This window comes from Penaeus vannamei, chromosome 3 (assembly GCF_042767895.1).
Source record: "Penaeus vannamei isolate JL-2024 chromosome 3, ASM4276789v1, whole genome shotgun sequence".
Classification (NCBI taxonomy): domain Eukaryota; kingdom Metazoa; phylum Arthropoda; class Malacostraca; order Decapoda; family Penaeidae; genus Penaeus; species Penaeus vannamei.
In genome coordinates this window covers 45,336,472-45,363,555 of record NC_091551.1, presented here as the reverse complement: position 1 = coordinate 45,363,555, position 27,084 = coordinate 45,336,472, and the positions used below count along the sequence as shown (strand labels likewise).

At 34.1% G+C, this 27,084-nt stretch overlaps 2 protein-coding genes across 9 annotated transcripts; one reads left to right on the top strand and one right to left on the bottom strand.

The window, feature by feature from the left end:
* The first annotated feature begins 5,527 nt into the window (after positions 1-5,527).
* LOC113807494 (myoneurin) lies at positions 5,528-11,989 on the top strand. Of its 2 annotated transcripts, none has more exons than XM_027358757.2 (8): positions 5,528-5,656; positions 8,333-8,559; positions 8,679-9,552; positions 10,239-10,309; positions 10,565-10,705; positions 10,915-11,065; positions 11,272-11,377; positions 11,843-11,989. In XM_027358757.2, exons 1-8 carry the CDS (start codon positions 5,644-5,646, stop codon positions 11,910-11,912), a joined length of 1,653 nt encoding a protein of 550 aa, XP_027214558.2. In that variant the 5' UTR covers positions 5,528-5,643; the 3' UTR covers positions 11,913-11,989. The 2 variants fall into 2 exon arrangements, with proteins under 2 accessions (XP_027214558.2, XP_069969595.1); XM_070113494.1 differs by lacking the exon at positions 5,528-5,656 and adding an exon at positions 6,865-6,996.
* A 2,188-nt stretch (positions 11,990-14,177) lies between these two features.
* Positions 14,178-24,736, bottom strand: LOC113807495 (B-cell receptor-associated protein 31). 7 transcript variants are annotated; one of them, XM_027358760.2, is made up of 7 exons: positions 22,375-22,467; positions 17,633-17,681; positions 17,390-17,507; positions 17,058-17,158; positions 16,778-16,934; positions 15,851-16,041; positions 14,178-15,271 (listed from the first exon to the last, which is right to left on the bottom strand). In XM_027358760.2, the coding sequence occupies exons 3-7, from the start codon at positions 17,479-17,481 to the stop codon at positions 15,120-15,122; spliced, it is 693 nt and encodes a 230-aa protein (XP_027214561.1). In that variant the 5' UTR covers positions 17,482-17,507; positions 17,633-17,681; positions 22,375-22,467; the 3' UTR covers positions 14,178-15,119. The 7 variants fall into 7 exon arrangements, with proteins under 7 accessions (XP_027214561.1, XP_027214562.1, XP_069969624.1 ...); XM_027358761.2 differs by having other exon boundaries at positions 22,263-22,432; XM_070113523.1 differs by having other exon boundaries at positions 22,400-22,414.
* Positions 24,737-27,084: the final 2,348 nt, after the last annotated feature.

Genomic DNA, 27,084 nt, shown 5'->3' with positions numbered 1-27,084 from the left:
GCACTATGAAAATTCTTTCTATGTCATTACAACTACTTTCATTATTAGCTTCAAATATTACCCATATGGTATGAACCTTCCACTAGTAGACTGGCAAAAATAGCACAAAAATATTTAATTTGTCTTTTTTTATCCATTTTATACCAAAAGAAAAAATATGAACTACACATAGTGAGAACATAAATCCTTAACCGAGACGTGTGTGGCATATATAGTGCTCTGATTGGGAACCGAGAGTGCACCAATATTTCAAACTAAAGGCAAAGAAAATTGTCAAACGTACACAAAGCCTATTTGCAGTGTTACATGATGATTTTTGAAGATGTTCTTCACACCAGATTCAGTACCACTACAAATGACTCGAATTCTAAAAATTCTTACGATGATGTTTCAGCAGTTTTCATTTCTGTCTTCAAAGATTACCTGATGGAGTGAATATGTACCTGTGAAATACCGCCAAAGTGATATATGAATTTCTATACATATTTATATATGAATCTTGTATCAAGATACACAATATTTCATAACTAATGAAAGCATTTCCAGAACCGCAAACAATCTGATACATTTCCTTAGCCTCTAGGACAGCGGCTTATGGACAGTTTCCAATTTATTGATATGTAATAGATAATTATATGTAGGTACTGTAGGTGAGATAAGATAATCTAATATAAGATAATATAATATAATATAAGTGAGATAAGTCTAATCAGGCGTCATCTTTTTTATATCGCTCCACGGATTAATATCTTCATTAATTACGAATCGTATAATGATTCTTGATATAAACTTCATGTGCAAAGATGTATAACATGTTTTGGGCCATTTTAGCAGTATATCAAAAGCATGTTTACTCTATATGGATAAACTTTAAAGTCAATAATGAAAATCACTGAAACGATAATGTAAGGACTTCCAGCGGTTCGAATCACATGATGCGGTAATAACCAGTGCGATGAATATCTTCAATTTCATTTTGACACGCTATAATTTAACCTTATAAACCTAAAAAAAAATATTAAATAAAAGGCTGTATATCAGGCACTAAGACTACTAAATACCAATGATCACTGGAATTATCCTGTTCTGTGAATTTCGGATTTTACATATGACCACGGAGTTCACTAGTGGTCGATACGATAAGATGCCAAACTTCAAGAAACATCACTTTAAATTTCCTTATGAAGAACTGTTGATAAGCAGTAAGTTGAATAAAAAAGATGGAACATGAGAAATTCACTAGACAGTTTTCACAGCGATTGCGAAGTGAAGAGAAGCGTCTAAATAATCAAAGAGTTGCTGAGCGGTCAGGTCAAGAGACTGGAAATCTTACATGAACGGGCAAGCAATTTCCAAAAGTTTAGTTCGTTCAAAAATACGCATTTCGCTGTTGCACGACTATTGTTTTACATTAACACTACTGATAGATAACAAATTAATACCTCCTTTCTATACGCTATCAAAATGGGTTGTTATTGAGGCACAGCCTAGTATGGTTCAGTTTAATTTCATAAATTAAGGTCCGCAAAGATTAATCGGCATGGGTCAATTAACCAGGCACTTCGAAAACTAAATTAAATTTTCAGTCTGGTTCAGGGTCAAGTTTCCATTATTTTTTGCTTCAAATAAAAATCATACTGGGATATCAAGTACTTTGATAGTTTTCTATTGACATTTTTTTCTGTGAAAAAAATGTCAAATTTGAGATACTTCTCGATTCCTCTTGACCAGCCATCGGAAACAAGAAAAAAAAATAATGAGTCAGGTTTGCGTTAAATATTTTCAAATCTAGAAGATATGACCTAACAGTAAATGAAACAATGTACTGGCTATATATCCATTTTGTATTATGAAGACGGGCCTGTTTAAACAACTAAAATTACTCCTTTATGTTCCCAATGTGCCGTAAATTACCACCCGTCAACCCATCTTCACAAAGGCCACTTAATAAGCATTTATAGAAGAAATATTTTGTACTAAATGTTGTAAAACAGGTTAGAAAGACCTCCATCCACCTTTCCAAAACTCTTAGATCCGCTCCTGAACTTACATAGAAACTCGTATACGCGACCAGACACATAATTATGTAGGCCTATATATTAGAAACGCTTTGATTATTATAATAGTGGAACTAAACAGGGCGGAGCTTCAGAAGAGACATAAAAGATGTAATGTAAAGTGCAGTAGCAAAACTAACCAATCATTTTACCACATTATTTTGAAGAAGGTATAACTGCAACCTTTAAACTGTCCATGTGTTGAAACATCACGCATCAAACACAGTGTATTCTAGTGAACTTCGGGTAAAGGCAGGATACTTTTCAGATCACATACACTAGCTATACCTAATACGGGAGAAAACAAATGAGCATAAGGCCTATTTAAAAAAAATCGCACAAGGGCCTGCATCTGAAAATCGCCGTTCGTTGCGCGTCAAAATCAAGTTAACGGTCAAGCTGGCAAAACGTTTCGCGAAGCCTTGCGTGGTGAACAGGGCGAGAGTTGGACGTAGTTCGCTTCGCATTGCAACCAAAATGGCCGCTACTTAGCTTAGAGCCTTAAAAGTATATCTGTACGAACTGCAACACGTGTTTCAATGCACCTTTCTGTCTTTGTTTGTCACTGAACTGGAAATATGTACCTGTGTCTTGCCCTGACCTGTAAAACTAGCAAAAGCTCAAATACACTATGGGCGTCTTCTGTAGCGTCCTGCCGCTGAATGGACTAAAGGGAGGAGAAAGTAAGGGCTCCTTAGTGCAGGAGGGGGGTGGAAGCTAGGGGTAGCTGGCTACCTAAAGAGAAGGAAAGATGTCCTTAACTCTTAATACCGTATTTAGTTTAATCCTAATCCACCGTGTCCGTACCGAAGACGACACTCTCCGCTGCCAGACGGTGCGACATTTATGTTTAGTAAACTGCCGTACTCATTATTCTATTACCACCGTTATCATGTACAAGGTCTATATAAGTACTTATATAGACCTTGATCATGTAAACATATCGGAGAGAAGAGAAATGTCGCGCGTGAAATTTGCTCATTTGGGAGAATTCATTTTTTTCTTTCTTTCTTTTTGTAATGGCATGTAATGACATCCCTTAAGTTTCAAAATATCTAAAATATTTAATGTGTATTTCATGAAACTGACTCTTACTAATGTTTTCATAATGGTAATTATCTTCTGCCTTTTTTATTTCTGCATTGCTTTGCCTCCTAATTGTTTAAAGTGTTCTGTAATAATATAAACTTATCAGATGCTTCTGAAGACCACCCTTTCCTTCCCTTCATCCTAGACGTATCTACATGATTGAAGACAAAGCATTAAAAATTTATTCATGTTATTAATCAATTCTTTGTGCCCCCCAGTGTTCCCAAAGTTGAAAACTAAGACTAACATCATATCAAAGTAAGAAAGTTCGTACCTCTATTTTCTGTACACATTTCTTCAAGATTATCTGTTTCTCATATGATTTGTTTGGAATCTTAAGTTAATGGACTGTCTCTTTAAATTTCTATCAATTATTGTGATGTTCCTGGTCTGTGATATAGTGATGGTTCTGCCCTCTGCTGTTGATGTGAAGATCCTGGTCTCGTATTTCTGGGCGTGTGGGAATAGGTTTTACAAATCTAAAGGGTGGGAGCTGAGGTATGTTGTCTTTTTATTGCTGAAAAATCTGTGGTATTTTGAAACATTTCTGTGCAATGTTGCTCTTCACACATAACTGTTGCATGTTGTGTAGGGTAGCGTTTGGAGCAAGTCATGCACTCATACCTGTAAATAAGCAACAAAATCATCCAAAAGATATCTATTCAACATTCACCCTTCATGTCCCTACGCATATGATATAGAAGACAGTATTAAAGATATTACCTAAAGATTTGCAGTCCGATATAAAATTTACTTGGATAAATAAACCTTGCAATTTGCATTCAGACACTGCATTGTTAAAAGATTTTTCTGACAACTGATATTCATTTTTTATAGATTGGAGAAAAGGTGATTGTTATAGAAAGTTGTAGTCAGTCACTCAAGATGCAGTTTGATCTTCATATGATAATAACGAGGCACAAGTAGGCTTACTTATAAGGGAAACATGATTATTTATGAAATATTCTATTTTCTTTCATGATAACGATCTTATATTTATAGTAGTAAAATGAGTAACGAAACTGCTCTAACAACTATAAAACCAATCTTTATTTCAATGACAGAAGTACAAAAATGACATTCACCAATTAATACCCATCGCGCAGTTTCCTCGGACTGCTCTTTGCTGCGTTGAATCGTGTTGGACGAGGGAAACATGTTTTCTTCAGGATGCTGTTCAGGAGGTCCGTAGAAAAGCATACATGTTAATTTTGTAGTAAAGTAGTTGAGAAAAACAGCATATAATTCTTCTTTAAAACACTGGTTCATATTTTATTTAAAACGTCAACTTGAGTGACCTTCACCATATAATTTTTGTTTCACTAACCTGGAAATATGAATTCCATGCCCGCAGCCTCTGAACTTCAAAGATTCCTCGTGGGATTAAATTGGTTTTTATATTCGTTCCCATAAGTTATTTCCTTTATCAGAATATTTGATCATTTGTGTAAATATATATAATTTCATTTTCATAATAAATACTAAGTATGAAAATTTTAAGACGATCGATGTTATTGCTGAAAATAACTCGATAGCGATGGCACCCGTGAAGTTCATGACGGACACGTGACGTAACAGTACATGATTGGTGGGATTAACTTGTCCCTTCTGCGCATGTGCAGGATTAGAAAATGAGCTAAATATTAAAGCCTGGTCTAGAGGTGCATTACAAGTTGATCCTGGACGCTGCCAATGCGCATGCGCACTAGAGATCTGGGTTAGACTTTAATACTAGATTAACTTTTATGGCACGTACAGAAGACGCCCTTACAGCCTGCCCAGAGGTGCATTAAAAGTTGATCCTGGACGCTGCCAACGGGCATGCACACTAGAGATCTGGATTAAACTTTAATACTGGATTAACTTTTATGGCACGTACATATGTATCCACCAAGTACTACCTCGATTTTAATTGGAATATCGCAAGAGGATAAGAACATTGTATTTTTGAAAATGACACTCCTAAAGATATGTTGACTTCCTATAATCATAAAGGTTCTAGCATAAGAAGATTCTATCCAGAACTGATTTGCGTTATACATTTTCTTTAAGGATACAGCCGTTAGTCTCTTGCGAGTATGCACATACTGTAAAGAATTATCATATGCATATTATATATATATATATATATATATATATATATATATATATATATATATATATATATATATATATATATATATATATATATATATATATATATATGTATGTGTGTGTGTGTGTGTGTGTGTGTGTGTGTGTGTGTGTGTGTGTGTGTGTGTGTGTGTGTGTGTGTATGTGTGTGTGTGTGTGTGTATGTGTGTGTACATATGTATGTATTTATGAGTGTGATATTTTATATTTTTACACCCTGTGTTGCCAACTTCATACCAATTTAAATATCCCGCTCTGATTCTCCAGCTGTCAAACCCCGATATAAGAGACAAACATTGGAAAGTCAGCTGATCGAGAAGAGAACCTCCCTTCGGAAAGAAAACTTCTCGATAAAAACATAGATATGAAGTCGACAGGTAATATTATCCTTCTTTGTAAAACACAATGAGGCAATGACACAATATTCCTTTGGCGTTTTATCCTGGTATATACCTCCAGTCGTTGGTGTTGACAGGTGAAATTATTATTCCTTGTCTGACTTGAGAGTGACGAGATATTTTTTCGGTAATGTTCCATACTATTATAATGTCACTGATACAGTTGTAAGGGTAGACTGAACTTATAGAGCTCCAAGAGTATGCAATCAGGCCGTTTAAACTATACAAGAAACTCGATAATCTAGTGATGGGGATCAGGTAGTTAATTAATAAGTGATTGGTAGTTTTTTCGGTACAGGTCCCCTAAACCCCGTACAGAAAAACAAGGAATCCACCACGTAATCACGGCAGGAGAGAGTGTAGGACAAATTTCTGCATGGCTGTAATATACTCTCATGCTATGAGTACATGGAGGATTTTTTTTTTTTTTTAGGGGGGGGGTAGCCTCCATGGGGGGTTGCAGTGACCACAGCCCCCTGTATTAGACAATATTATTCATACTTTACCAGGAATTTCCCTGGTACCTTCATGCCCTCCCCTGCTATTGGGGCTAAGAGTGTGGGGTATGGGGTATTTTCACGCAATGATTTATGTACATTTGAAAACTAGAGAGTGAGTGAAATCCAATGATACCAAATCATCACAAGTTGATGTCATTACTTAATTCTCACTCTCTTTGTGGGGATTCATAAGGCTTGTTTTATTATTCCTTTCAAATAAGTCAGCTACAATACAATAGTTTTAAGGCTAAGGAATATATTAGTATATTATATAACCCTGGATATTTTGGATATGATATGCTACCCATAATATTTCTTTGGTATTCTCTGTATCAAATTTCAAAGAGAACTTTTGTATCAGTATTACTATGTTAACCCATTGTTGCCAGGGATTGCATTTATGTGTATACTATGCCTACTATGTTTAATTTATTGATTGCCTTCATACTTTAGATGCCTCCACGAATACTCACCATGGAGTCAGTTACTAGAAATACCGATCTCACCTGTCCACCCTTTTCATTAATTTTTAGAAATGTTCACTTTCATCTTATATTGTTATTAATATTATTGACAACTAACTTTATAATATGTATTATGTCTATCATGAGAACAACAGCATTAATATTGATAGCATTATAAAAAAAAAAAAAAAAAAAATTAAAGGAAAGGTCTACTAATGCCTCATCGGTGGTTGAGTATTTAGGGAACCATCCATATGTAGAGATTTCACAAAACAGAACTAAAGTAAACAGGTCATTAGCCCAGAGGTACGAGGTTCCGGTTCATGTGCAGTAACTTCTATCTTCCTCATTTAAGGTTAATGATGTTCATGAAGTTTTTACAGTACTTTTTTATTAAGATATATATATATATATATATATATATATATATATATATATATATATATATATATATATATATATATATATTGTATATATATATGTATATATATGTATATATATATATATATATATATATATATATATATATATATATGTATTTTTTTCTTTTCTTTTCTTTTCTTTTCCAATTGCTCTGTTTTGCTTAATAGTCCATACCCTATTTTAAGCTTTCTTCCACCTTTTGTAAGGTAGTCACCACAGCTGATTGAAGAATCAGTGACTTTTTTTTTTTTTTTTTTTGTAACTGAACATTATATTGAAATCTTTTACTTTTATAATCCCAGGGGTACTATAGGTTCAATTGTAATGTGTATTGGATTATTGTATTTTGTGGGGTAGGAACAGGAGGGTTCAGAATGAAAGTTATATAGAAATTCAAAAAGAATAATTTACCTTATCAGAAACACATATATTATAAGACTCCTTTCACATGGTATCTGTCGAATATCCCCTTTCTCTTAAAAAAATAAAAAATACATCTCTCTCTCTCTCTCTCTCTCTCTCTCTCTCTCTCTCTCTCTCTCTCTCTCTCTCTCTCTCTCTCTCTCTCTCTCTGTATCTCTCTCTCTCTCTCTCTCTCTCTCTCTCTCTCTCTCTCTCTCTCTCTCTCTCTCTCTCTCTCTCTCTCTCTCTCTCTCTCTCTCTCTCTCTCTCTCTCTCTCTCTCTCTCTCTCTCTCTCTCTCTCTCTCTCTCTATATATATATATATGTATATATGTATATATGTATATATATATATATATACATGTGTATATATGTATATATATATATATATGTATATTTATATATATATGTATATATATATGTATATATATATATATATATATATATATATATATATATATATATATATATATGTATATATATATGTATATGTATATATATATATATATATATATGATTTTTTTTTACATCATTTTGAAATCTGTTGCTTCTATGATCCCAGGAGTGCTATAGGTTCAATTGCAATGTGCATTGTATTATATTTCATTTATATTTCATAATGAAAGTTATGTAAAAATACCAAAAAATAATATGCCTTATCAGAAAAACATCTATTATTTTGAAATCTGTTGCTTCCCATTTTTGTCGGGTAGGAACAGGAGGGTTCAGAATGAAAATCATATAAAAATACAAAAAATTATAAACCTTATCAGAAACATTTATTTCAAAAGGTATCTGTAGAATATCCCCATACTCTTAAAAAAAAAAAGTAAGATACATAGTTATAATTTTTTGGGCAATTTCAGGAGATTCCCAGGCAACAGTTGTCCACATTCGCATCATTCGAGAGAAGAAACACAAGTTTTCCTGTGATTTTTGCCTCCAATCCTTTTCATCAGCTGACCGGCTTAGCCAGCACGTAGCAAGTGACCATACCTCCCTAGATATTCAGGATGTGTACATGTGCCCTCTGTGCAGGTGTTGCTTATTATGTCAGGATGACCTCTCAGATCACCTCCATGTGAAGCATCAGGTATGTTAATTGCAGTGTCTCTGGAGTAATAGTAATGACACAGTGAGTAATGATACATAATTTTATTTTTATGCTTATATTGGTTATGTTGATGGTAATGAGTTCTCTTTTTCTTATAGGTTTTGATCAACAGCTTGCAAGAGCCAGCTATTTGTGAATTTTGTGGATTATGTTTAGATGATGGAGAATCACTGTCTTATCATCATAGAACATCACACCATTCAGAAACTAATGGCACCTCAGTTGTTAAAAGAGTGGAACTAACACTAAGAGATATATCCAATATGGGAATGGGAAATCCATCATGCAAAACACTTTTTCAGTTGATTGAATACCCAATAGAGAAAAGTTCAGTAGATTTACAGACTGTAGATGAAAGAGATGGGGAGGAAATAGTGGTGAAACCAAAAGAAAATAGTGAAATTTTTGAAGTAAGTGAAAGTACTATGCCTCATTTTGAAATTCAAGGAGTTTTTGAAGATGACAATTTTGTAAGTGTTGAAACTTGTAATGATACTACATTTCCACACTCCTTTGAAAATAGTAGTCAAAACCTAGAAGATGAGGTACAGAATTTTGAAATTTGTGATAATTCAAATGATGAGGCTAAAGTAGTGGGAGATGTCCAGTCTAATGATTCTCATATAGAAATGGTAATATGTTGCAACTCTTCTGAAAAATCAGAGACATCGTCAGGGGAAATAATTCTTACGGTTGAGAGTGACAAAGAACTAGTGTGGAGCAATGATTTCATGTCACAAGTTATAAATTCAAGTGGTATATTAAAAAGAAATTCTGAACCTATTAGACCTTCTGGTTCTGTTGAAAGCAGTTGTATCAGTTATTCACTTCAGTTTGATGATGCCGATACAAGACAGGTGAAAGTGGGATGCGAACAGAACTTTGAAACTAGAAATGAAAAGGAAAGTGACAGAAGTTGTGATCAGTTGATAAATGCTTCTCAGTCAATAGAGGTTATCTCATCTGAACCTTGTAAGTATTACTGAAGTTTTTGATTGTATTTTCCTTAATTATGAATCAAATTATAGATATCTTACACTAAGAAATTCTTTGTGAAACTATGTACAAATATGGATATCAATATTCATATCTCTACTTGTATCAATTTATTTATATGAATGCATACAGACGAAGGTGTAAATGTGTGGATATATATATATATATATATATATATATATATATATATATATATATATATATATATATATATATATATATATATATATGTGTGTGTGTGTGTGTGTATATATATATATATCTATGTGTTTATTTACACATATATTTATACACACACACACACACACACACACACACACACACACACACACACACACACACACACACACACACACACACACACACACACACACTTTTGTATTGATAGATTTTTATCACTATGTTTTAGATATTTATCACTATTATTGTTATTATTATGTATTTTTATTTACATTTATATATATATATATTTATACACATACACACACACACACACACACACACACACACACACACATGCACAAGCTTTTATATTAATAGATTCTTATCATTATGTGATACATATCACAATTGTTGTTATAATTATGAAGTTTTATCATTGATAATAGACCTTTGTACATATTTATGATTGGCTTTTTATATTGTAAACATCCTCTCCACAGATTTAGCAAGAAAATCAAGGGGAGCAAGACGGAAAGTCTGTGCTATATGTGGCGTTGTCTTCAGGCAGCTTGTAAGTGTTCTGATAGGATTTGTTGCTGCTTGTTTTTCTAAGAGTTAAGAATAGGCAGTATTAAGGAAGTTCTTTTGATATTCAGTTAGATTTCGTTAGCCAGAATGTAAGTAATTGTTTTGATAGTTTTGGTTATCATTTCCATTATCATTTTTTGGGTGTAGGGGAGAATGGTAATCATCATTATTATAATTATTTATTAGTAATAACATGAAGGAGTGTTGATAACTGACTTGGAAAATTCTTGAATTCTAGGGTGAACTGGAACAACATGAAAGTACCCAGCATGGCATAAGAGTGAAGTGTGACCTCTGCGATGACACTTTTGCATTTTCAAAGTCGCTGCGTAATCATTATCTGCGGAAGCATTCAAAAGATGGAAATTTTCGTTGTGAAGTATGTAACATATATTTTGCTGGTAAATGGTAAATACTGTTAATTTTATAAGTTGTAGCCCTTAACTAGTTATTATTTGCCCAATGATATTCAGCATTATATATGCTGTTCAGTTATGTATATACAAATGTGTATGTGTCAGTCTGTCTGTTTGTATTCAGTCATTTGCCAGATCCTACAGTGATTGATGTTGATTACTTTTGTTACAGGAATGTAATAAGAGTTTCAAATGTAGAAGTAATCTTTGGTCACATCGATTCACACATACCAGTCAAGAGGATCGAAGATTTACGTGTCCAGAATGTCCACAGCGCTTCAATACTAGATCCAAATTGAATGTTCATCTACAGAGCCACACAGGCAAGTATGATAATTTGTAGTTTTATTTTTCTGATAATCAGGTGAGCCTTTTGTTTGCTTAATAGCTGCTGGAAGCTATATACGTCTTATGATTAACTTCAATTATGAACTATAGAAAATTTTATGATTAACTTCAATTATGAACTGTATAGAATTTTACAAGGAACATAGACAATTAATCTTAGTTTCACTTTACAATTTTACAGGAGAAAAGAAGTTTCAGTGTGGAGAATGTCAGAAAGGCTTTATCTATCAAGGACTTTTACTCCGGCACATGAGAAAACATTTTCCTGAAACAGATAATTTCCTCAGGTAAGAAGTATTTTCACTATAACGAGTAAAAAAAAAATAGTAACATAAGAATAACTGGAAATAGAGCAAAGAAGGATTAGTGTTTCTGCTGATAAGGGTTGTATAAATGAATACCTCAAATTCTTATCAAGAATCATATCACATGACCATTAACTTACTCTTCAGTTAGTGGGCAATAATATCTAAAATAAGAAAGAAAAAGAAATAAAACAAATATTTGAAAAGCTTGCTTATGGCACTATCATACACATAGCAGCAATATGAAATTATGTTCCAATTAGCAGGGTTCATACATCTAGATTTCAAATTGGAAATCCTGTAATAGCATCTGAAAATTGTTCTATTTTTCTTGTGCCTGATTTTTTGACCCATTTACATTTTGGTTTCAGTCTTGTTGAAATATAAAAGAGCCATTTTTCTTTTCAAGAAAATTAAGTTACCAACTTCAGAATTTCTCTTTTTCAGTGATGATCAAAGTATCTATATGGTGGAAGTTGGAGAAAAAGCATCAGAGGACGATACTACTCAGCATTAGAAATTTTTACTTGACATGTGTCAGTGCAGCTGTTAACATTTTATATGGTCTGTATTTTGAAATATACCTTTGATGAATATTGGCTTTTATTGTGGTTGATTTCATATGATTATATATATTTTATGTGTGTGTGTGGGGGGGGGTGGACCCAGCTCTCAGGAACACTCCTTTTTGGTATCAAGATGCCTTGCTTGTCCTTTGCACGGTTATTATCTCTTTTTGTATAAGTGTTATTTACTTTTTTACTTTTTCCCAATGTCTATATTTCACCATTCTTATGCTGTATCCTGATGGTAATAGACTGTTTTCCTTGATGAGACTCCATATTATCTCTCTATGTAGTCTATCACTCTGTGGTAGACTATCTAGTCTATACAATGTGTGACTTGTGTTCTTTGATTATCTGTAACACACCCTGTGCCACTGTTCATGCCAGGGAGCATGGAGATAGTGACCTCCCTAGTCAGCACTCTTCCAGTCAGGGCTCAAAGATGGTGCATTCCATTCTTGATAACCAATGGAAATAATGCAAGAGCCTTTACTTAAATGCCCGCTGATTTTTATCTTTAACCAAATACTTTGCATACTTAATGATGATTCATTCCCATCACCATGGCCCTCAGCCAATATTTTTTCATGACAGTATATATACACATCACTTAGCCCTCTGCCAATTTTCTTAATGAAATAATGGTCCTATCCAGATCCAATGGGTTAATGATAGGAATTATATTAATAGTATTAGGGGGAAAAAATCAAGGAATATATAGCAGGTGAGGTTAGGTAGATCCACTACTTGACAACTAAGTGTGTGTGGAGCCATTTATCTGCACACTATACTCACAAGAAAAAAAAAAAAAAACTACAGTGGACTATACAAATACCTGGCACCAGTAGATTAAGAACCACTGATATAGACATATATATGTATATGTACATATATAAACCAGTTATCAGTAAATACATATATATTTTATTTAATATATGAACAGGTGATTGCTTTAACAATTGTGGGAAGGAAGCACTATTCCATCTATGGGAAATATTTCTCGAACATTTTCACTTCCACTTTAATTGTCACACCAGACAACCTAAATGTTCCTCCCCATCTTCGCATACCACACCCTCTCCTACACCCTCCTCTTCCCCAACTCCTTGAACATCTATCCACTCTTCTCCTCTCAGACCCCCCTCCCAAAACCCCTCCAGATTATCTGAACATCCAAAAATTCCAAAGCATGACCCAAGGGAATGCTCCTCTCCCTCATCTTCCCTGGCAATGAACAGGCAGATACTCCAACATGCTATGCCGCTATGTACACATCTTCTCAACCACGCTTCTCACATATTCCAGCTACAGATTATTACCACCACTTTAAAACTCATCAACTTTTACCCCCTCATCAACTCCCTTACCCATCAACCTTTCAATATTACTCTTCATAGTTGATGCATAGCAACTATTACCTGCCATCACCCTTTACTATACCTTCTTATAGTGCTATAACACCTTAGATGTCTAGCACATTTATTTCGCTTTTAACCATTAACCATTCTCCTTCATCCACCCTCCAATCCTTCTATTCCTATTCCCACTGCAATAAAAGTATTTACTGATATCCATCCTCCTCCTCCTCCTGGATGTAACTACCCTTCTTCCTCCCACTCTTTCCCAACACACCCAATCCTATCCTTCCGCATGTGCACCATTCCCTCTTTGTTCCCCATGATCCTTACCTCTCCTACTTGGATGTTAACATGAATCCCTTCTGTTGTATCCGTGTCCTTCTGTGGATGCCTCCCATCCTGACATTCTTCCTAATACTTCACCACTTTCCCTAGTCCCCTTATATTAATCCCCAGATTATTCTCCTGCTATTTTCCCAGCAACCATCTCATATTACCCACTGATTGTTTCCTAATAGCTCTTTTGCCAGTTTTCCTCAATGTTCCCATTCCTTCCCCAGCCACAGTTACGCTATTTCACCCAATCTCTCATGCCCTTGACCCTTTCCTATACTAATCTCCAATTTACTTCCATCTGCACCCCCAATTTACCCTTCTCCCATCATACTATCCTCTAAACCTCTATAACCTTCGACATCTAACACATTTTTACCCTCTTTGCCACAATACTTTACCATAGTGCCATATGAACTTCGATGTCTAGCACATTTATTTGTTTCAACCATTACCATTATTCAAACATTACCATTCAATTCCATGACTCTAAATAAGAAGTCTGTTGGTTGCATGTAAACGTCATTTAAACAGCATTTTTATTTTATTTCGTTATTATCCGAGTAAATAATTCCTTACATAAATGAAAAAGATTAGATGTGAACCTAATAACTCTCTTTTGTATAAACAAAATGACTACAATGATAAGTACATTGAATAGAAACAGCCACACCACATCAACAGTAAACATTTTATAAGGAAACTAAGTTGAAAATAAGATAATTCTGCACACACAAACAATCCTATGAACATATACACAGTCATATGCCTTTGCTTTAGGGTTAATAAAACTTTAGTTCATCATAAAGCTACACATTTTAACAGCATGTCATACTGTCTCTTTTATGCATTTATTAGAACTTTTTATATGGCAAAAGCACACATCAACATGGCCAGGGAATTGATAACAGATGTCAAGCAAACTGTTGATGAAAGAGAGAACATTATTTATAAAATCTAAAAAAAAAAAAAAAAAATTGCTTTTATGCATGATTTCTGGAAATTATGAAAATTATCAAAATTAAAATAAAAGGTTTCATTTTTTTTCTGTCTGAGATGGGGTGGGGAAGTCAAAGGAGCCTTGTATGTGGCAACAAGACTTTTATTTAAAAGGAAAAATTAATCAAATAGGCCCAAGCATTTAATTTCACAAACCACTAATTTCATGGCATCATTACACTTCCTCCAGTCTTCAGAAAAAGACCATACAACATAGCTCGAACCTCTAAATATAGTTCCCCTACATTACTGTCATGGGAGCAGCATATCAAGAGGCACTGTTTGGAACCTATGCACTAAGCAAGATCTCATAGGCTTGCTTATTAATGTCAATTTAATGTTTAACTTCTATAATGTTCATCTGATCAATAAACACTGAATATTATCAAAAGATAACCAAACTTGCTCTTCCCATTTGTTCCTGTACATACAACATAATTTACATCATAGCAGGATAGGAAACTGTTCTCAGTCATCCTTCTTGGATTCTTCAGCACCACTTGCTTTTTTCATCTGCTCCTGGAGCTTTGCATGTTCTTCAAGCATCCGATCATATTCACGGCTAACAGCTTCAGCCTGTTTCAAAGCAGCATCTCGTTCTGCTTCCAAGCGTCGTTTGTCTACAACAGAAGGGGGAGGATCAATCATTACAATATACTTAAGTGTAACCTTCATTTTCATGGCATAGGTCTACAATTACTCTATTAACTGCTTTTGTATACAGTGCCTATATGACAGGATGTAAAAGAATATATATTCAGGTGCAGTTAAATATTTTATAAACATAGCATACATTCTCTAAATCCATCAATAAATTGGTTATAGTGTAAATCCCTAAATTATTAGTAATACATCTCACTTCTAACATACCAAATAAGAAAATAGGAGTAAGGATGGTGAATTTCCTTCAAATACTACTCATTTAATGAATATCCCTCCTAAAAAACCCAAAACACATTTACTTTCACTCACTCTTATCCAGACTCTCTCACTCATTCAGCCTGCCAGAGCTACTGCACTTTGTCTGAATTTTCTATAAAATTAATAATTACTTTACAATTAAATCATCAAATTTATTTAGGCTATATGGAGTTTTTTAAAGTATTTTTTGTCCTACTGTTGTGTTTTTGTGATCTAGCTGCAAATGGATGAGACCACCCTTACACAAAAAAATATATAAAAAAAATAGGAAAACTTACCTTCCTTCAATTCCTTTATCTCATTTGAGACATTAGCTTCCTTCTGCTGATCCTCTTCCTTGTCAGCCTTATCTTGCTTCAGAAGCTGAGCTGCTGTCTCAGAGGCTGTCTTGGCCTGCTTAAGGGCAGCATGCCCTTCTGCCATTGCAACAGCAAGGTTAGAAATAAGAGTCATCAGTCGCTGCAACACCCTGAAAAAATAAATTTATTGCAATAAGTGGCTTTCTTACAGAAAAAATCAAAACAGTTGTTTTACATAATTAACATTTAACAAGCTTCTATTTTAATCATTAAAATGAGGAGGCAAAAATAAATGAATAATAAAGCACAAGAATTTTTTAAAACTGTTGATATATTACAGTTGAAAAATCCACAATGCACAAACAAGACATTGAAAAGTGAAGTTTCAAAATCCTCCTAGAAATGAAATCCATCATGATTATGAAATGCCTGACAGTTCATAATACTATGAAGCACAAAATAACAGAACAGGCATAATACAATTCTTTGTGTGGCACACAAACATTACAGTCCTGAGAGATGGCCTGCTTTGAGGACAACACATCCATTGCTAGATTCATTGTAGATTCTGCCTTACAAACTTTTCTATTCAACAGAATGCTAGTGAGCATGTCTTTGTTGTTAAATGTGAAGAAACACGAGAGCATTGATTCTTGACTCATAAGAACAGGTGCAAGACTAATTGTGGAAAAATATGTTGTAAATACTAGCACATAAAAAGTCTTAGTAAATGTGTTTAAAATAATTCAAAACATAAAAGTCTCGTGGTCAACATAATGGTACAAAAGCTTTCATTTTAAATTATTGTTTGTAGAGCACAGAAGTGTTTCATATTTTGTTTGTGCAATGTGTGGGGTTTTCTTTAAAACATGTACATAAGGAAGAAGGCTATTTCTTGATATTTACACCCAAAGGAAAAGGGAGAAGCCAGAGATGTAAAAGTTGCGCTGAGCACGGAAGAGCCTCATGTGAGCTTGCATTTCAGCATCCAGGTGATACCCATGATCACCTCTTTGTTGTTCTGACAGCTCATAGCTGTATTTCCTCATCTCACGGATGGCATCTTGATTAAAAGAAAATGGGTCAGGTATAAATCAGAGTTTAAAACAAAATGTACCAGAATCTCTATAATTCAATTCAAAATCTCTATAAAACATGTTCTACATTTCAAATGCATCTCTCTTACCTAAGAAGAAAAGACTCAAAACACCGAGGAACACCTTGAAGTATATATGTGACATGTTTCCAATGCTTCTCAGAAACCGTGACTTGAAGATGGAGTGCCATCTGGAATGGTTAAAAAGAGTGTATAAATTTAAATCTATTGTTCCATTTGATATCTTAACCTTTTTAACATATAACCTTAAGAAGATATAATCAAAACCAGTCAAATACATCTTTTGTATTGTGAAGATATTCATTCTCATTCATACATATACCACTAACTCTCATTTGTATTTTAAATGTAAAATATTTTCTCGATGATATTTAAACATAAAAGGTAAAATACACACTTACCTCTGTGGTGAAATGATAGGTATTAGGAGAAAGATGGTGACTGCCAACTCCACATACATAACACCAGCTATTAAAGTCCACTGGATACTCATCTTGCCTCTCTTATTTGTTCAGGTACCTGTGAACACAGAAAATATAATGCACTTCAGTATATACAACAAGGAAGGTTCTCTGATTAAAGCATACAAGTTTTAGCAAGGGGAGTATCATTTAATGTAATATTTTCATGTATGATGGAAGTACCTTTGAACTCCTGAGGGATTATTTGGCTTCTTAGGCTCAACTGTATCACCTTTACAAAACAAAAAAACAATACAATCGCATTAATACATCTCAAATTTGGAAAAGATGCTCCAGTTATTCTCATGTACAAATGTAAATAGAAATAAAATATCAACACGGAAAAAGACAAATAACAAAAGACATTTTCATCATAAAAAATACTAAATCATGTATTCACATGTATATAAATGATACATAGGTGTATGGTGTGAGCAGGGAAAATATGGAAGAGGAAAAGATATGGAGTTTTACTGGATGAAATGTGCCCCAGTAGGCAAGGGCAGCAATATATTTGAATGACTGGCTCCGGAAAAGCAGGGCCCATTTGGGGGGTGGGGATGTGGAAGGCGTGATGGCTGTGGCAAGAGGAAAGTTGCTAAATAGTACTAGATATATTGCTGGACACTACATACTTATCACTGATAATGGAAAAGTTACAGGCAAAGACCCTCAAGTTTTAGCTATTGTGGCAAACTGTACAGACCAAACATGACATGGCAAGCCATACAGGGCTGTAGAGATTACGGCTCTTTAATAAAAATTCATTAATTATATTCATGGGTATTTGCTGAGAAAAATATAATCAACTTGAACTATAATTCCTATTTACTTTATAATAAATGTTCAACAGCTTTCTTTCTTCTTTACAATACACTGATGTTGTCTTAGCTCTAAAGCAAAGTCAACTTAATGAAACTGAACACAACAAAATAAACAGTGACACCTATAACAATGAACGAATACTTCTTTAAAAAAAAAATTAAAACCTTTTCATTTGGAAGATATATATTTTTTTAACAACTTTTCCTCTCTGAATATATAATAAGGGGCTCATTGTGGTATACTGGGTGACTGGGACAGGGAAGGTTGACACTGGTCTGGCTCTTGCAAGCTAAGAAATTCATGATGTAAAACTGATCACTGTTTAAAGTGTATAAAAGATATTTTCATGTCTCAAAGACTTTCATATGAATGAAGGTAATATTACAGGACATACAATACCACCAGAAAACAAAGCAAAAATAACAAGGAATGGTCTACTTCTAGAGTCCATACCTAAAAATGCCCTCTATGATAACCCCACTTTGGGGACTGATTTCTTATCTGCATGAATACAGATAATTTATATCTTATACGAAGAATGAACTATCAGCATCATTCCTATCACATCAAATTTCAAAGGATAGCTTTGAAAATAACTAACAAAAAAATTAATGGCTGACACTTTGTGGAATCAATAGGTATATGAAACCAGATATTTTAATCTGATATTTTCACTGTAAACTGAAAAAAATCCAAATTGCAGTATACATACCCCCATAAAAAAAACAAAGCAAACAAAATCCTACTTCTATCACAAAAAAAACAAGAGTATGTATATAGATATATCTATAAATATTAGGATAAAAAGTAAAATCATGATACACAGAGATAACTCGGTGATAAGTTATCATATGGTGTTGCATAGGGAAAGTAAGAGAGGAAAAGATGTTGTTTGGTTGGATGAAATATTCCAGACAATAATAAGAATTACTAACTTATTTTCACTACATTCCATTCACAAGAAGAAAGGGAAAACAAATCATGACCGTACTTTTCCAAAAAAGGAGGGCCTACAAAGGGAATGGATATCCAAGGGTGTTATTGTGTGTGGCAGGAGGAAACATACCACACACCATCAGATACATTAGGGGACACGAAAAAAAGAAAAAAAAAATTCCGACAGGCACTGCAAAATCACCACACACCAAACTATTGGGGTTTAATAATACATTCTAGATTTTAGTGATGTTTTTGGGGGGGAAATCTATTGGAAAAAATAGCTACTAAAGTTTAATTATTAACAATAATCAAGCAAAACTATTCTTATATAATCATAAGCACATCTATGTTTCTCTTCTGTAGTTGCTGCATTAGTTGTGATACACAAAATATATTGATAATGCACCCAGGTGGCTTGTCTTCACACAAGAAGCCAATCCAATCTCTATCCTACTAGAATATGGTATGGATGCACAAAGTTAAGGCAAATTGAATATGGTATTCTTGTTGTGGACAAAAGGATGTAGCTGTCGAAACAAGAAATAACCTGAAGACATGAACATTAACACCACAAATAAAGCAAAAAGATAGCAGAAAGCGCCCCTCTCAGCCTAAGTCCTCTCAGTTTCTGCTCTATCTTGCTGTGCAAACTGAGGCGAAGACTATGTTTTCTGAGGGGTGTTGAGGAGCAGAGCCCCCACCATCAACCCTCCCCTTGGGCAGTGTCCGAAGGGCACACCCAGTCACAGCAACTTGGGGACTTTGTCTCTGGTGAGTACATCCATACTGTAAAGAATTACCTAGAATATATATGAATGACATTTGCTGGCCTTTTTTTTTTTTGTCTTGCTAAGAGGCACAGAAGCAATCATAGTCCCTGGATACAGGGTACACTATACATAAGAACAAATAAAATCCACTAGCAAAAATAAATTTTTGGATTTTTTTTGTTTCACACAGCAGACAGTGATAATTAGCCAAATATTGCTTTTACAAGTGCTTAGTAATACATTAATTACTTTGGATATCGCAGTAATGAGTTATGCAGTCAGGCTTGAGTTATTCCTTGCAGGGTAAACAAGATGAACAACTTAGAATCTGAGCGGTAATATACAGGGTATATTTTCGTCACTTAGTGGTGACTATGAGGCCACTTCAGCTTAAACTATGTTGTATCCTATTCTATTTTTTTATACTTTATAAGATGGCAGTGTCCATTTCTCTATATCTCCATGTGTTGCTATAAGTAACTTTGCCTTTATCTCTGCCATTATTATTTGACATGGTAGATTATCTGGTATAGTTTCATTTTCCCACAGCCATATAGTACAAGGTAAAATTTGCCTGTAAGGGACACAATGATAAGAAATAATACACTTTTCATCTGTGGTCTTATCTTCCAAAGTTAATAATATGAAAGTTGTACAACATCTAATACTTTGGGAAATATTTACAGGAAAATGTAATGACACTATAATATTTAATGAGAAAAACTACAATCACTTATACTTGAGATAATCTGTTGGCAAGAAAATATGATCAATAGGTCATGACAAATGCCATCCAGAGAGTAAGTCCACAGCAACTGGGTCTATTGGATGGGGGTCTGGGGGCAAAGCCCGTGTAAGGAAGGATTTTGGTTCATACAACGATGTTTGCGGATTTCCCTGGAGTGGCTGGAGTAATAGGAACTTAATCTCAGAGAGGTAAGGTCACCTCATAACATTACCAATACTTTCATTTATATTATCTGTAATGGAAAATAATACCAGATTCATACATATTACAGCATTGATAATTGAAAGGAGTAACATTTGCAAAATTGGATGGCTGTGTGATACAAAAAGTTACCAATCATTTCCTGTATGTGTGCAGTTTTTCCCTTTCTTTATGATAATGTCAATAGATTTTCCTTATAAATGCATACCAAATATTTAGGTAATGCACAACATTCTTGTTATCAACTCTTGATGATGAAGATTCTTATTTTCTGCCGTTCTATCCATTACAGGCAAAATTTATCTTGTGCCATACAGCTGTGTGAAACAAACTAATATCAAATTTTATGACTTGTGTGCTCCATTTATTCAATGAATTATCAGGACACATTAGAATATATGAATTTATATGACCTACAAAAAGTATCCTTTACTCTGTTAAAAAAATACAGGAATACAAATAAGAAATTTTTGGTAATGGGTCAACTTCTTACCAGCCAATCTCTTAAAAGGCAAATAATATATGCACTAAACAACCAAGAAATACGCCAATGAAAAAAATGCACATTTTCAGAAGTCCAAGGCTGGTTGAAATGAAATTTACTAATTTTTGGGTAATTGTTACCGAGCCCGACACACCCTCCCATATAAGTCCGGCGCAGCTTTAACTATGTTCCATCCCACTCTATCTTTTCTGCTCTATAAGATGGCAGTGTCCTTTTTTCTCTATCTACGCGCGTCGGTGTCTTTAACCTCTACCATTTTTTGTTTACATTTTCAGGCATTAGCATGAAATTACAAGTTCCCCAAAACAGGGATAAAATAACAAATAGCTATCTCATATACAACAAATTTGTAAGTCTGGGTGGGATCCCTTGATATATGTACCATCAATCAGTCTGCTCTGCTACAGTCAGAACATTTTCTGCTACACCTTCGAAAACATAGCATAAGCTTTACATGTTACAGTCTCCAATGAATTACTGGTTTATACTGGTTTCTGCTTATCACTTTAATCTTAATGAGTTTACTTCAGCGCACCTGGTGACCCCGTAAATTAAAATTAATTAAAGTTAAATATAACCCACGGTTATCATCACCTGATCGCTAGCCTAAATATGGAGAAATGCTTAAAAGCGATTTTTTAAAGTATTACATGAAATACTGAGTAAAATCCCCTCTGCTATAGAGGTCTGATACATCCTACCATGATTTATTTACGGGAATGCTGTGTTCTAGCCAAAAAGTGCAAAATATTACACCATGACTGGAGTTTCCCAGCGTCTTCAGGCCAAGTTACATATTCCTGTTTTGTTTCTATTTGAACTTACTGTCACGTTGTCTTAATACTTCTGACGTTCCTCTTGCCTCCTATAACGACTAATAACGTGATAGAATTTACATAACACAGAGGGAATGTGATAAATGGACAACCAATCTTACCAGATCTATAAAGAACGTCACTCACAGATTACTACGGCTGCGTTCACTCACTCGCCCCAAGTATTCTTGCCAGTGATTCGTCCGGCTGCAATTGGTCGGCCGCGTCCGCCAATCACAGGCCGGAGATCCGGTTGGTGACTGAGTTTCGTCATCCTGAACGCGACACCTTTCTAAAAATTACTCGGGCCTCAGGACCTTATGGGTTTCCAAGATTGTATTGGTGGGTTTCCTCTAAAGAGATTATGGTAGCCTGACAACAGCTTGGCAAGCTTGACCCTTGCGTTGATAACCCTAGATGTTACCATGCGCTTCTTTCGCTGAGGAAGTTTAGAATTGCAATTGGGTTGCAGTTTGCAATTGCCAGTGTCAAGATTTTTTTTAATAGGTTTGTCTAAATAGGACATTCATGGGTGCCATGAGTGCGCCCACGCACGCACGCACACACACACACACACACACACACACACACACACACACACACACACACACACACACACACACACACACACACACACACACACACACACACACACACACACACACACACAATCTCTCTCTCTCTCTCTCTCTCTCTCTCTCTCTCTTTCTACCCCTCTCTCTCTCTCTCTCTCTCTCTCTCTCTCTCTCTCTCTCTCTCTCTCTCTCTTTCTCCCTCTGTCTGATCTCCAAGAAAACCAAAAGATATTGTGGTCGACTGGTCATATTGTACACAAACTAATCATTTCTACCAGCATGCGATATCCTTTGACACTAGTCACCTTTCTCTTGTGACCGTAATTCTTGGCATGATCACCTCACACTAGTCTTATGGGTCACATCGTTTGATGTACAGGCCGAAGTTCAAAGCTTACGATGACAGTAAAAAAAATCCATAAATGGTTGGAGTTTAGTAACAATAATAAACACTTGATTCTTCCCAATAAAAAAAAATGCATTTTCTTCAAAATGTCAAAGCTCATTCGTGGCCAGGAGAGTTCCGTTACGATCATGCGACATCCTCCAGAAGGCACCAATAGTCCAGACTGCCATGAAATCACATGCTAAACAATGTTCCTTCCTTTGAGGTGGCTTAAGCCGGCTCCCATTGATGGCTACCACCTCTGTGGGAATGAGACGGTGTATAATATGACAGCAGTGAGTCTGATGGGGTCGCTTGTTCCGTTAATTAAATATGTAATATTTCTCCTGCTTCTACCTACGGGTAAAGCAATGCAAGGGCATAAGCTTTGTTATTAATTTCACGCCCAAGAATCCAACTACAGACTTATTTATTGCAACATAGCCCAGCAACTGACCTCTGAGTTGGTTGATTATCAGCACCATGGATCTATGGGAGACAGCCAAGAATTATTCACATTCATCTCGTAATCTTAGTAGCCCTCGTCCTCTTGGGAACATCTGTATTCATCCTGGCAGGATCAATTGAATTAGTCAAAAACTGAGAATCTAAGAATGAATGTAGAATTCTGCATACTTTCTGCCATGAAAGTCTCAATTCTCATTGACATGACCTTCAATTTGGTAGCATGGATCTGTATCTACCCTAATCATTACTCTTTCCTAGGCATGAGGCCCAGCCAGCACTGGACCTTCTTATGATGTTTCTCCCAATGGGGAAACACGATCATCCACATCAGCTATGACCTTACGTTCACTAGAAGTTGAGTGTTAAGGATACTGACCAACGGGATAAAGAAGACCGAGGACCCCTCCGTGGCTAGTCGCAAGAACCTAACTTTGAATGTCCTTTTAAAATGTAATCCGTATCAAGGTGATAAACTTAATGACTCTAAAGTGGCAGGAGGACTCATTACAGGAGCCCGTTTTCCAAGTCAAATAGTCCCAACTGGATCTGCCTTCATGCTAACCAGGATATCTCTGTGGTCTTCCTATTTTGCAACGAGAAGCCCCACTGGCCTTAGGGATGTGGTGTGATCACATTTAGATCATATGTAGCTGCCAGAATCTCTTTGATTTTATTTATTTATTTATTATTATTTATTTTTTTTTTTTTGGGGGGGGGAACAGATATTAACTCTCCTTCCATTAGCGAACGTCTTCGTTTCCCGGAGGAAAGTCACGCCACCGACGAGGAGGAATCATAGGTCGGGTCGGGCAAGGTCTATATAAGTACTTCTATTGGCCTTGGGATCGGGCAGGGCATTCTGTGTCTTCGTGCCTTCACTCGATCATCAGCCTTAAACCTCAGAGATTTGGTAGAGGAATCCCTTTGTAATAATGGGAGAAGAATCCGGGCACAAAGACAACTCAGATGCTGTTAAACATATTTTTGAATCTCATACCTTGCCGAATATTACGCCGGTTAGCCGAGAACATTCTGGCATTCTCAGAATCCCGGTCAATGTTGTAATATTCACCTAGGCAAACTTTACGTCGTTAGTGCATTATATTTTCTTATCAACATCATTTGATATCAGCAAGATTGCAAGTTGCAACACTGATTTGCAAGATAAGCATGTCAAATAAGTAAGTGGAACACACACACACACACACACACACACAAACATATATATATATATATATATATATATATATATATATATATATATATATATATATATATATATATATATAACCATTAACAGTCTTATAGAGCACATCAGTAGATTCATGACAAAATCATAATGTACTGATTAGTATTTTTTTCTAGAGTATTAAAATATTTCTTTATCTCCAAGTGTTATTTACACGACTTCTTTCTTCGTATTTGAAACGTGAATCATGCAAGTCAGTCAGCTGACGGTCTGCACAGAACGAATTCACAACAGGTTTTAAACGAGTACAAAAAATATGACACGTAATAGATTTTTAACTATCCTTCATTCACTGAGTATGAATAGAAATAAATTTCTTTCTAATCAACTATAATTTACTTTGTTATTCTCGTTGGAACTTTCAATCTGAACAAAGATGAAGTTAACCGATGCATATTTTAACTCAACCTCCGCCTATATTTTGCGATCTCGTTTTCGTCTCTCCTATTTGAATTTCCCATTTTCTTCTAAGAATTTGCTGTACAAATACTTCTCTTTCTTACTTTCTCCTCTTTGTAAATAATTTCCATGGTTATTTTACTGAGTAATGAAAGCGAGTATAGCTGAGAATGTGTGACTATTACACATAAATGTTAATCATATGCGTTGCGCCATCTTAATATACTTAAATGATGACTAGTTCATGACTCGGTTTCAGTTGAAGCTTTGCCATCCGATTTACATAAATATTTTCATATCACTGTACGAAAGTTGATGGCATGGAAAGTGGAACTACAGCTGATTATCAGAAGCAACTCTCAAGTTCAAGGGAATACTCGTTCAGAGGTCATCTCTCTAATCGTACTGTACTCATATCAGATGTAGATATTCACGTACATATACTTGATGACGTGCCAAGTATGCACAAGTAATATTGTTTATACATTGCACAGGGAGTACTCATGCACCAATCATCATCATCATTATTATTATTTATTATTATCATTATTATTGTTGCTATTATCATTATCATTGTTATTATTATTTCTTATTATTATTATTATCATTATTATTATTATTATTATTATTATTATTATTATTATTATTATTATTATTATTATCATTATTATTATTATTGTTATTATTATTATTATTATCATTATTATTATCATTATTATCATTATTATTATTATTATTATTATTATTATTATTATTATTATTATTATTATTATTATTATTATTATTATCATTATTATTATTATTATTATTATTATTATTATTATTATTATTATTACCATTATTATTATTATCATTATTATCATCATTAGTAGTAGTAGTAGTAGTAGTACCATTATTATCATTATTATCATTATCTTTATTATTATCATTATTATTATTATTATCATTATTATTATTATTATTATTATTATTATTATTATTATTATTATTATTATTATTATTATTATTATTATTGTTACCATCAGCAGCAGCATCATTACCACCATTACCATTATCATTATCATTGATTTTACAATCGTCGTTGTCGTCGTATTACTGTTACTATTACTATTATATTCATTGTTACCTTTATCATTAATATTATTATCATCATCTTTGTTACTGTCATCAGTGCTGTTGTTATCATTATCATCATTATCATTGTTGTTGTTATCATTATAATCATTATTATCATTATTATTGTTATTGCTGCCACTATTATTATTATTATTATTATTATTATTATTATTATTATTATTATCATTATTATTATTATTATTTTTATTATTATTATTATTATTATTATTATTATTATTATTATTATTATTATTATTATTATTATTATTATTATTATTATCATTATTGATATCATGATTATTATTGTTGCTGTTGCTATTGTTGTTATTATCATTGTTATCATTATCATCATCATCACCATCATCATATCATCATTATCATAATCATCATCATTATTTACATCATCATTAACGTTGTTGTTGTTATTGAGATCTTGTTATTTTGTTATCGTTGTGTTTCTAATATCATGATTGCTAATGTTTTTTTCTAACTCGTTATTATTATTATCGTTATTATCATCACCATCATCATAATCACCATTATCCTTAATATCATCAGATAATAATAATGACAATAATGATGATGATAATAATAATGATAATAATAATAGGAAAGATAGTGATAGTAACAATGATAATAA

Excerpts from the sequence above, each read along its gene's own strand:
- LOC113807495 (XM_070113535.1), bottom strand. The coding sequence starts at position 17,481 with ATGAGTATCCAGTGGACTTTAATAGCTGGTGTTATGTATGTGGAGTTG. Across the intron at positions 16,935-17,057 it reads TTTGAGTCTTTTCTTCTTAG|ATGCCATCCGTGAGATGAGG; the intron begins GTAAGAGAGATG and ends CTTTTAATCAAG. Across the intron at positions 16,042-16,777 it reads TTCTCCCTTTTCCTTTGGGT|GGTGTTGCAGCGACTGATGA; the intron begins GTAAATATCAAG and ends TTATTTTTTCAG.
- LOC113807494 (XM_027358757.2), top strand. Across the intron at positions 10,310-10,564 it reads GCGTTGTCTTCAGGCAGCTT|GGTGAACTGGAACAACATGA; the intron begins GTAAGTGTTCTG and ends CTTGAATTCTAG. Across the intron at positions 11,066-11,271 it reads TCATCTACAGAGCCACACAG|GAGAAAAGAAGTTTCAGTGT; the intron begins GCAAGTATGATA and ends ACAATTTTACAG.